Below are 11,146 nucleotides of genomic sequence, written 5' to 3'. Positions count from 1 at the left end.
CCCTTCAAAGAGTTCAGAGAGCACGCCTTCTTTTTCATTTTTAAAAACTTGCAGTTTTGGTAAAAAGTTGGTTTAATAAACGGTTGAGTTTAAATTCTGTATTTGTGTGTTTGGTATCTAAAAACAGGTTGCTAAGCAACAGCATAAAATGGCCAGGGCTGCACTTAAAATATATGTTTTTAATTTGTTGATAATTATTATTATTATTCTATTTTATCAATATGTTTTTTTTATCTATATCATCCAGCCCTAACCTTACCATGTTGTAGAAAATATATTAAATATTTTCAATATCTTTTTACAAATGAAAATTTAAAAAAGTGTGATATGCACCCCCCCTCTAATCAGTTTTCTAGAGGAGCTGCAGAGATCCTCAGTTCACATGAAAGAAGAGAAGCGTATTAAAAGGAAAGCCATAAAAAAAAGTCTCACTTGCAGTTTGCCACAAGTCAAGTAGGGCAAAGAGCAACAATGGTAGAAAGTTTCCATATGCAAATAGATGTGTGTAGGTGTGGGATTGCTACTGAAAGCAGAAAAAAATGGTTAGAGACCACAAAAGACTTAAGATCGATGAGGAGGTTTGCTTTCCAGCAGGACAGCATGCTAAACCTGCAGCCAGGGCTGCAATAGGACGATTTAGATCACATTAATTTCATGTGTTGGAATGACCCAAAGTCCTTACCCAAAACCAATTCAGAATATGTGGAAAGACCTAAAAAAAACTCCAGCAAAAGCTTGTTCCTCACAGTAATCACACAAATGTTGATAATTACAAATTAATTTTATGCTGCTACACTCTACACAGTGTTGTTCAGATGAAATCTCCTAAAATACATTTAAATTTAAGGTTAGTGGTATAATGCATCAAATGGTAACATGTTTTAATTGTACATGATCCCTTTTAAATAAACTTTAAAAAACTGGACATACAAACAGACCTGGACACAGCTACATTCTTGTCTATCTGCTCTCTCAGGTCTTCATTCTGCTGCTGCAAAACTTGTAGTTTCTCCTCCAGGTACACATTCTTTTCAGCCTGCTCAAAAACACAGGAGAAAAAGCGCAAAACATTAAAGTCTTTAAATGAGTTGAAACATAAAAGTTTGACGAATAAGTAATTTTACAGAAGATGGGGGACAATGAGGTTATTTGATTTTGCACCTCATTTAGACTCATTTCGACTCAATGAGTGAACATTGTCTTTGCAAGAATAAAACAGCAAAATACAATTTTAACAATTTAAATACAAATAGTAAGATACAAACCAATTTGATATTTATATTGGTATTTTGTTACAAATAATAATAATTGGAATGGTAACAAAATTAGAATCAGATGCACAGACAAAAGCTATTGTCGTTACTTCACCAAAATACCCCTAACAAACACCAAATTTGCTCTGATGGGAGAACAAAAAACCTTAAAGCCTACTATTTTCTCCAGTTCGGAAATCTTCAGCTCCTGTTGATGAATTTGTTGATTTTTCATCTCCAGAACTTCTTTCAGGCTCTTCAGATCCTCCTCGATGTGTTTATATGGAGCCAAAGCGTCCTGAAACAGAAGTAAATGTGATTCCGCTGCTGTTTTCAGCACCATCAGAGTATGAGGCTGCTCCGCGTCATGAAGAACTTACAACTATCTGCTCATCTGTGCTCTTACGGAGAGCTTCTTCGAAGCGCTTCGCGCGGTCTCTGAGGCTGCGGTTCTGAAACGTCAGCGTGTCCACCTGGTCCTGAGAAGAAAAAATACAAAAATCTGTCAGCGGTTATTTTTTTGTGTGCAAAATGTTGCCTTAAAAGAGGAAAAACAAACCTGGAGTGACAATCTGATCTTCTCAAACTCTTCCTCTAGGGACTTCTTCTGCTGTTCATGAGCCATCTTCAGATCTGTTAACAGACAGAGCATATTAACTTCCCTCTCCAACTGAGGAATATGCAACCATAACAGGAGTTTTTTTAATTTTTTTTGTTTTTTGACGCTTACTCTTTACTGTTCTGGCATGCTCCTCCTGCAGAGTGTCCAGTGTGTCATTGTGGGCCGTCTCCATCTCCATCAAGGATGCCTCATGGTTCTCAGTCATCTCTTCAAGCTGCAACAAAGAGGTTGAACTGCTCTTCACCTTCAACCACTATGTGGATTATTTCCTATTTCCTTCTTATTTTAATGGCAAACCCTTAAGATCTGGAGTTGCGTGTGTTAGGTAGGTTGGGTAAGAGACTAGCGCACACTTCGCCATGCTGCACCTGCTCTTGGTGTGTGGAGCGCAGCTCCTCCAGCTCAGCTTGTTGATGGGCCTGCAGGCCCCGGGTCTCTTCTACGTGCCGAGCCTTCAGCCTCTCCTCCAGCGCTCCCAGCTCTCTCTGCTGCTGAGCCCGCAGTCCCTGCAGCTCAGCCTCAAAACGACGCTCCTGGTCCTCCTTCTCCTGCTGCAGCTGCTCCCAGTGCGCGACGCTGACAGCTGGAACACACGTGTAGAGGCTTAACTGACTCGCCAAATTCAAAGTTTGGTAATGGGCTATTGATCAAATCTGCACAATAAATAGATTTTTATGTTTCAGTCGTATTGATGAGGTCATAGATAGCAAATGTACACTAAATGGTTCTGTTAAACAGGGTTATTTTTGCCATTTAGTTCAAAGATGTAATTCAGCGGGCCTAAATGAAATAAATCCTGGTTTCCATCTCCTGTGTGAATTCTCAGGGGTCATGTCCTCTAACATACAGTATGCAGACCTACTCCCTGAGGTCACACTGGTTCCCACTTACCCACTTCATCCCTGATTCTGGCGAGCTCCAGGGACAGTTCCCTCTCTTTCACTATGGCGCGCTCATTCTGGAGTAAAACACAAAAACATGAGCACTGAACTCCTCTGATTTTGACAAATCAATTTCCACATTTTACAAGTCAATCTGTACAATGAAATTATTTTATTTCCATCATGTCCTGCACCTGCAGATAACGGTCAATACGTCGCCGCCGACAAGCGCCCCGCCTACTGGTCTCATCTAAGCGCCGTAATTCATTTCTACCAGCATTACGTTTGGGAAACGTCCTGACAAAGTGATCCGAGATTTAATTGGGTACTTTAGAAAGTTACTAGAGATGCATGAAGAAATTGGCCGGTGACCAGAATTAACTGACTTTCAGGGTGATGGACCCTGACTAGACGGAGACTCCAAAATGAGTTCCTTTACAGGACCTATAGTTACACAAATGAAAGGTAAGCTGTGCAGGCGGAGTCAGTCTGGCTTAGTGGGATAGTAGTAGTAATAATAGTAACAGAATTGAAAAATATAATCTTCTTCAACTTACACCTTCGATCAATGAGCCACTGGAGTTGTTTTTTATGTTAATTCGACATATCCAGCATGCTACAAAATGACTGGCACCACTGGTGAAAACTGGTTATGGCTACAGGGCTTTCATCAAGCTTTTACAATTACCTACATCGACCAATACATTGCACCAATACAGGGCAATCTGATTTATTTTTTTGTTGTAGTTGTTATTATGCACATTTGTATTGCCCAGACCTATAGGATGACACTCTTCACATTCGTTTTTTTTTTTCTCTGATCAGAATTAGTGACTATAGGGGGGAAAAATGCGGTCCAAAAATAACTAAACACTGCTATAGAGAGACCCAGAGCGGGATAAAGTGGAACTGGTGAAAAATGTATGAAACGGTCACCAGTATGTATCACTAGAAATGACGTCACCCTGTAAGAGGTTCTCTTTGCAGCATAAAAACGTCATGAAGCGACTGCACTAACCCCAGGAGGGATGAAACATGTCCGGCTTCGTTTTATACAAAGACGCTCCACCCCGTCCACCCAGTTCCTTTTAATCAGTTCTCTGGCTATACCCAGACTTGGGTGATATGAATTTCAATTTGTCCTATTCTATATTCTGCCAGTGGCATATCAGAAGGACACAACCAGTAGTTTTTAGGTTTAAAATATCTGAATAGGGTAGGCATGCATAAGGCTTCAGACTATTCCTGTTTTGATAAAATATTGCTTAATAGAGTGTTTTTTTTTTATTTTGTTTCCTTGCCATGTTGTAAATTTACCAAAATAAATTAAATCAAATCCATTACATTTAATGTAAGACCTTTAGGGCAACTAATTATGTTATTCTTCTTTAGAAATGTTTTTAGTAAATTACTATTTATAAAACTATTTGACATCTAGGACTAAATCTTTTTAGCAGAGTACTGCACAATATAAAATGACACATTAACAAGTGAAGTTTATTGCACAGTGAGTTAAAACGACTTCCCTACACCCATGGGGTCATTCTGACTTGAACGCAACATTAGTTTCACTTCTGTAGCAGCTCGTTTGTTCTTATTGTCCCGAAAAGATTCAAAGCCCAGTAAGAACAAAGGAGGCTGCTGGGAAACTTGATATTTAGTTAAAGCTGAAACTTTCATCTATACTGGGAGAGATAAGAAGTCATTTAAAAACTGCAGCCCTTTGCAAAAAGTATTCATGTCCCTGGAACTAGTCCACGTTTGTTTTTTCCAGGCACAACAACGGCCTTCTGCTGCTGCTGAAGGTGCTGCTGTTCACAGCTTTTTCCAATCCGATGGAATTCAAGCTATTTTGCAAAAGGGAAGGGGAAAACATCTGCGTCTAGATAAAGAAACAGGTGGATGCAAATCCACGTAAATTCCTATGTTCCACTTATCTGGAACAAGCTTCCAGAAAACTGTAAAAGTGCGGAAAGCCTGATTTCTTTAAAATCAAGATTAAAAATACATTTGTTTAGGATTGCCTTCGACTGTTCTAGTTAAACTGTTTTACTGAAACATCATTAGTTCAACTTTGTAGTCCAACTGTTTTTAATGTTTGCTTTAAGTTTCTACATTTTATTCCAACTTGCTCATATTCTGTTTTATTTTCCTATATTTTCATCATGTAAAGCACTTTGGATTGTTTTTGTACTGAAATGCGCTACACAAATAAATCTGCCTTGCCTTGCCTAGAGAGCAAAAGGGTTGCATATATGCTACAAATGAAAAAAAAAAAAAAAAAAAAAAAAAAAAAATGAATCCGGAAATTTGCTTTTAAGTCTCACAATTTAGCGCTAGTCTGTCACATAAAATCCTAATAAAACATGTTCAAGCTCTAAAATAAGGACAAGCTCAAGGGATGATAATAATCTTGCTAGGCATTTATGGAGGTATTATATGAGAAGCATCTTTAAATGACAGGGATCACAGAGAAATGCACTTTAATTTACTGTAGCAGAGAAAACAATGACACAACGCACACTCCCAAACAGGTGAATGAAGCACAGCTGCAACATCATTTTGTGCGGTGTTCCTGGAAACTCAGGCAGCTTTGACTCAGCACAATCAGCCTCGGCTCTGTGCTCTCTGCCGGCTCTGTCGCTAGGAAACAAGTGAACTTAACGATCATATAGACGCACACATGCAGACCCCCTCAGCACCAAACACACTCAAGCGCAGCTACAAATGCATTAAGGAATCCTCGGTGCTGAAAAAAGAAAAAAGAAAAAAAAAAACAAGCTTTAAAGCCTGCGGAAGACACTGCCTTTACCGTTTGGTCCAGACAGCAGAGAGGGAGAAAATGAAGCCTGCAGCAGCAATGGCCCATATTAGGCTAGCAAACGGCAGCATCCCTTAGCCTGATGGGGAGGCAGCAGGGACAGACGGGAAGTGAAAGGAAAGATGCAGAAAGAGAGTCAAAGCAGAGGGGAGGGAACAGGCAAGCAAAGGAGAGGGGAGGAGAGGAAAGGAGGAAAGGGAAGAAGGGAAAGACCAAAGGCTCACCTCGCTTCTTGGTTTGTGAGCATCATTTATCCCCCGTTGGAACAAAGAGAGCCAGACCCAGCCCAGATCTGCCTGTCCTCCCTTCATCCCCCACAAACACGCCCCGCATCACAGTCATACGCATGGCGGAGAGCAACACACACACGCAGACAAACACACACGCGCAGACACAACATCTTTGAATCTCTGAGGGCAGCCGGAGAAACACGGGATGCACCTGATCGATAAGTCCACAGCTGCACAGATCAAGGGAAAATCTTGGCATTTAGCTTCTTTTTGTTTACTTTTTTTTTTACTTATACAGAAGCCACAGCATCACTCTATAGCTCTAGGAATCAAGCATCTGGCAAACAACTCCTCAAATGGTGGAATAAATGCACAGTTTAAAAACACTTTTCATTTTTAGGCCACATAATCTTGAAACCTTTAGATTTTGTATAGAAAAACAAGTGTGACAAGAAACAACTGTTAAACTGTTAAACTGTAACACAGGAGCATTATTATTATTATTATTATTATTATTATTATTATTATTATTATTATTATTATTATTATTATTATTATTATTATTATTATTATTATTTGGAGCATTAATACATGTTTGACAAACATGGCCAAAAATTAAACCGGGGTTTTCAGCTCCAGCCATCTAAACACAAGGGTGTGGTAGTCTCATCATGGTGAGCGGGGCCACAGGGGGGACAAATTAAATCATATCAGAGGAGCAGAAAAAGGACAACACACACTATCTAAGGAGCAGAACATACATGGCCAATACTAGACATTACAAAAGTTTAATGAGAAACCCTGTTAATAAGGTATGTACCATATTGTAGGCTCCATTGGAAATGGATGCTTTATAACTATGCACTGATACACAACATACCACACAACAGATCTCCAATTAAATTACCTTAATAATCTTTTATTATTTCCTCTCTGATCATATTACCATGGAAATAAACCACATACCAAACAAACATCCGTACATAGCCTTCATTTGGAGATCTTTTTTTTATTCCTTAAACATCTTTATGGTTTTGAGTTTGTTTTTTTATTTGTATGTACACCTTTTCCAACTTTTTTAATGTCTGTGTATTATCTATATTGCCCCAGAGTCAAGAAAGCACTGAAGAAAAAAACAACAACAACATAGCACACAATGAAAACATCGTATTGGGTCAACTATTGCTCAACAGTCAAGAAGACCCACTTTTCACGCTTCTTTAACTTATATTTCCCTTTTTGTCACAGATCATTCACAAACTTGTATGCATCTATTTTATGCTTGTACTTTTTGGAGAATTTTAATGTGATATGCTAACAAAAGCTGAAAGAACAATTGTGAGGTGGAAGGAAAATGATAAATCATCTGTTGACAATGAAAGTCTGAAAAGTGTGGCTTGCATTTGTATTAAGCCCCCAGAGTCAATACATTGTGGAATCTCCTTTTGCTGCAATTACAAGAACAAGTCTATGGAGCTGTGTCTCTACCTTCCTAGCACATCTATTACTGGCTGGAATAATGGAAGCATGAACCTGCATGCTTCCATTATTCCTGTCACTTAGCCACTGCTACGCCTGAATTTTACGAGCAATCTGTGACCAGCTTCCTTATTCCTGTCGATCTATAAGCACTCCCTGGTTTACACAACTTCACGTATGAACTGCTAGGTGTTGGCCTGTAACATAAATCCCTGTAAAATATAAAGACATTTGTGGCTGTCAAAATGTCAAAAAGTGAAAGAGGTACGAATAGCTCCAAAACGTGCTGTATACTTTTTTAACCTCTAAAAGCCAATATGCAATGAATCGTTTTTCCATTTTAAATAATAAAAACTCTCAGGAAATCCTCAAAGCAGCTATTTGACGAGCCTTCCTGCTGCGGATTCAGCCTTAATGTGTCAGCGATTCAAAACAAGGTTTGAAAGGAAGTTACTGCCTTTGAAAGTAGAGGCTGGATGCTACAGGTGTCGTCTAAACAAAAGGAGGCTGGGTGCTTTGTAGTTGCGTTGAAGCTACCAGAGAGAACCCCCTGTAGCTTTTAACAGTTGGTCCTTTCAGACACTATTGGTCCAAAAATAATTTTAAACTTTGATGCTCAAAGAGGAAAAAAAAGTGATAAAAGAGGCAATTTAAATTGTGAGCCTCTTTGGATAAACAATATATTAGAGTATGCCTTTAAAGGAGGAATACGCAAAATGCCATTATTTTAGATAGAAATAACAAAAAAATTGCTTTGTGAAGAACTAAAGGTATCTTTTTAGACGGAATTTGGTATAACGTCACACACCAGCTCTCTGTGTTGTTCTCCTGTCTTGTGTTTACATAGCCTGGCCGGCCGCGAGTGCTCGTCCGTGCACGTACTTGGATTTACGTGCATGTGAACAGCTGCCACTCAGGGCTTCGCCCCTACCTGCCCATAAAATGCCACCATCAGCACTTTGAGTCATATTGTTACTGAAAAGTGCTTTATAAATCAACTTGCCTTGCCTGTCAGAGCAGTGTAGAGTAGGAGCAACATGGTGGATGGCATGCCCAGCAGATCGAAAAGTTCTCTTACAGCGTTATAAAGTTATGGATTACTTACATCTTCACTAGACATGTTCCTCTGAAATAGGCTGCTGTTTTGCTGTGTATTTGTCCTTTGCAAACATGTACATAGCAGGCGAAACGTGAGAAGGGATGGGGGCCGTGTGTGTGTGTGTGTGTGTGTGTGTGGAGGGGGGGGGGGGGGGGGGGGGGGTTTATACAGCTGGAGTGGAGGTAGAGAGAGGCGTGGCCTATCATACGTCTTGTTTTGGTCCACACACGGTGCTCACGCCCCACCTAGTGGTGAAATATATCTCATTGCTCCTTTAAGTATGTGCCCTGTCCTTTTAACATTATATAATCTTGTTTTCTCCGTGCATGACCGAAAACCTTTGACTACGGTGGCAGAAAGGGGCAAACACGCAGCAAACAGCTAAGTATGCCACGAATGACAAAAGGCGCAGCAGGCACACAAACGATGCAAACTCCAAAACACACACACACACACACACACACAAAAAAGACAAAAGAAACAGAAACACGCGGCAGAAAAAGAATGCTACAATCACAGAAAATAAAACCAAAATGAAAGAGTATGAAAACAACAGCAAGTTAAAAAAAAGCTGCAAATTTGCTAAAAACAACAGAGATGTGCCAGACCACTAGAGGGAGCTGGGGGACGCAGTAAGGATAAGCATGTTAATATTAACTACGGATGTTCTATAATAGTTAAAGTAAAAGATTACCGCCACGACATGAACGAAAATATACCTCTTCTTTCTTCACTCCAACTTCTGGGGATCATATAAATGTCTTCCATGAGGATCTGCTTCCATATGGCGTGGTGATCGGCTCCCCCTAGTGGCAGTTTTTAGGGCAACTTTGGAGCTTTTTTTTTAACTTGTTTTTTATTAAAGCATTTTTTTTGGTGGTAGTTTTTTCTGTTGCATTCAATTCAATTAAATTTTATTTATATTGCTCCAATTTACAACACATGTCATCTCAAGGCACTTTGCAAAGTCAATTCTATCACATTATACAGACATATTGGTCAAAATGTGTTGTTTCTGTGACTGCAGCACTTTTTCTGTTGCACCATCTTTGGATGTTTTTGGTGCATTCAGTCATTTGCTTTGAGTTTGCGTCTGTCAGTCTCCCTACTTGACACAGACAGACGTGATTTCAACCAAATTTAGGAGATTTGCATGGTATCTAAGCCAGAACAAGACCTTTTTGGGCAATAATATAAAGCTTGGAACTCCACACTACTCCAGACATTTTAAATTAAGAAAGCTTTCTGGATGCGAAGCGAAACGTCTTCAAACTTCAGAAAAAGGTCCAGTTGTTTTGTTTTTTGACTTTTTTTGGAATGATCATGACCTGGATGACTGAGAATCTTTACCAGCCATTTTCCGATAAAACTGACAGAACCTGATCTTAGAGCCAGAGGTGTCTTTATTTGTAAAGAACCTTACCTTGTCAGAAAAGTGCAGTGTGGTGATACTAAAAACATCCAAACACAGAGAGGCTTTCTTCAGCTGGACCTGAAGAGTCTGCAGCTGCAGGGCCTGCTGCTCACATCGCTCCTGCAGCTGCTGGATCAGGGCCCGGTCCAGCTCCTGAGGCCGTCCCGTACGAGGAGCACCGTGAACGGCTGCAGTTCGACCACGAGCTAAAGACAAAGAGCACAGATTCAGAAAACAAAATGTTTTTTGCTCAGACTCGGATGAGAGTTATAGTAAAAATTATCATTAAATAAAGGTAATAAAAATAAATCAGTTTTAAAAATCAAAGTTCTAGCTGAACATTTTTTGATGTGTCACTATGGAATATGGAGCTGCTGGAAAATGATCCAATTGTAATATTTCTGTTGAATTTGGATGACAATTTCAATAGTTAATCTATTTTCTTCATTATACTTCTCTGTTTTGTCAACATGTCTCCACTACGTTCTATTACTAAAACGTGGGCATCAGAGGCAGTGAGAGCCACAAAAACTGGTCATTTATGAGGACATTTTAAAGCACTTTATGCGTCCCTCTGCTGACAAGTTAATTTTCTACCTGATCTCTGTTTTAAAAAAATATATTAAAATCCCTATTCCAATGTGCTGAATTGCTTGTTTTCAGTAGCTGTAAGCCATACTCATTAAAGCAAACAGAAATTAAAACTAAATATATCACCCTCCCTGTGTAATGAATCTATAAAATGTATGCGTTTTAAATTAAATAACTGGAATAAATTTACTTTTTGATGACATTCTAAACTCCTGGGGGTGCACTTCTATTGTCTGCAACGAGTCATAAAATTTGATTGCGTTGAGCTCTGTTTGCTTTCTATAATTAACTTTCCTTACTTGGCAAATCCCCAAGTAGGGAGGAGGGGAGAAGAACTATCGCTGCACACCGCAGAAAGAGGCGCAGCTCTCTGCTTCCCTGTACGTGTCCTGCATTGGCGCATTAATCATGTGCGCTGGAACGCCATGTCCAGCCGCTTCCCTGTCCCGGTGGTCTCTGAATAAAGCACAACTCGGGTGACGAGCACTGATGTAATCTGAGCCAGCAGAACCGCTGCCCAGGGAGCCATCGCAGCATCACGGTTACTGTAGCTTGTTGCTATGACAACATCGGGTTGCCCCGTGTGAGGTTGGGAGATGAGAAGTGGAGAACGTGAATGCGAATGTGTTCTGTAAAGGAACAGAAGCAGCGGATGGCTCTGCGCTGTCTGGGAACAAGCCGAAGACGCGGCATCGGGCACGGCCTGTACGAAATGTGCACACGTGTCGACACGCGCGTGTGTGTAGCATCGCATGA

The 11,146-nt window shown here is 40.0% G+C and overlaps 1 protein-coding gene across 5 annotated transcripts in view; it reads right to left on the bottom strand.

The window, feature by feature from the left end:
• mtus2b (microtubule associated tumor suppressor candidate 2b) overlaps positions 1-11,146 on the bottom strand; it is a 33,615-nt gene that overhangs the window by 3,235 nt on the left and 19,234 nt on the right. The window contains exons 6-13 of one of the 5 annotated variants that reach the window (XM_012875224.3): positions 9,809-10,005; positions 2,767-2,833; positions 2,244-2,458; positions 1,984-2,089; positions 1,813-1,886; positions 1,634-1,732; positions 1,432-1,551; positions 939-1,039 (exon numbers count right to left, since the gene is read on the bottom strand). In XM_012875224.3, the coding sequence (XP_012730678.2) occupies positions 939-1,039; positions 1,432-1,551; positions 1,634-1,732; positions 1,813-1,886; positions 1,984-2,089; positions 2,244-2,458; positions 2,767-2,833; positions 9,809-10,005 (979 nt within the window). Of the gene's footprint in view, positions 1-938; positions 1,040-1,431; positions 1,552-1,633; positions 1,733-1,812; positions 1,887-1,983; positions 2,090-2,243; positions 2,459-2,766; positions 2,834-5,568; positions 5,749-5,801; positions 6,037-9,808; positions 10,006-11,146 lie in introns of those variants that run through there. The other 4 variants (XM_012875225.3, XM_036149647.1, XM_036149648.1 and 1 more) reach the window with 4 other exon arrangements.

Source organism: Fundulus heteroclitus, chromosome 18 (genome assembly GCF_011125445.2).
Source record: "Fundulus heteroclitus isolate FHET01 chromosome 18, MU-UCD_Fhet_4.1, whole genome shotgun sequence".
NCBI classification, from domain to species: Eukaryota; Metazoa; Chordata; class Actinopteri; order Cyprinodontiformes; family Fundulidae; genus Fundulus; species Fundulus heteroclitus.
The sequence above is the reverse complement of the archived record's forward strand: the minus strand, read 5'-3'. Positions and strand labels throughout refer to the sequence as shown.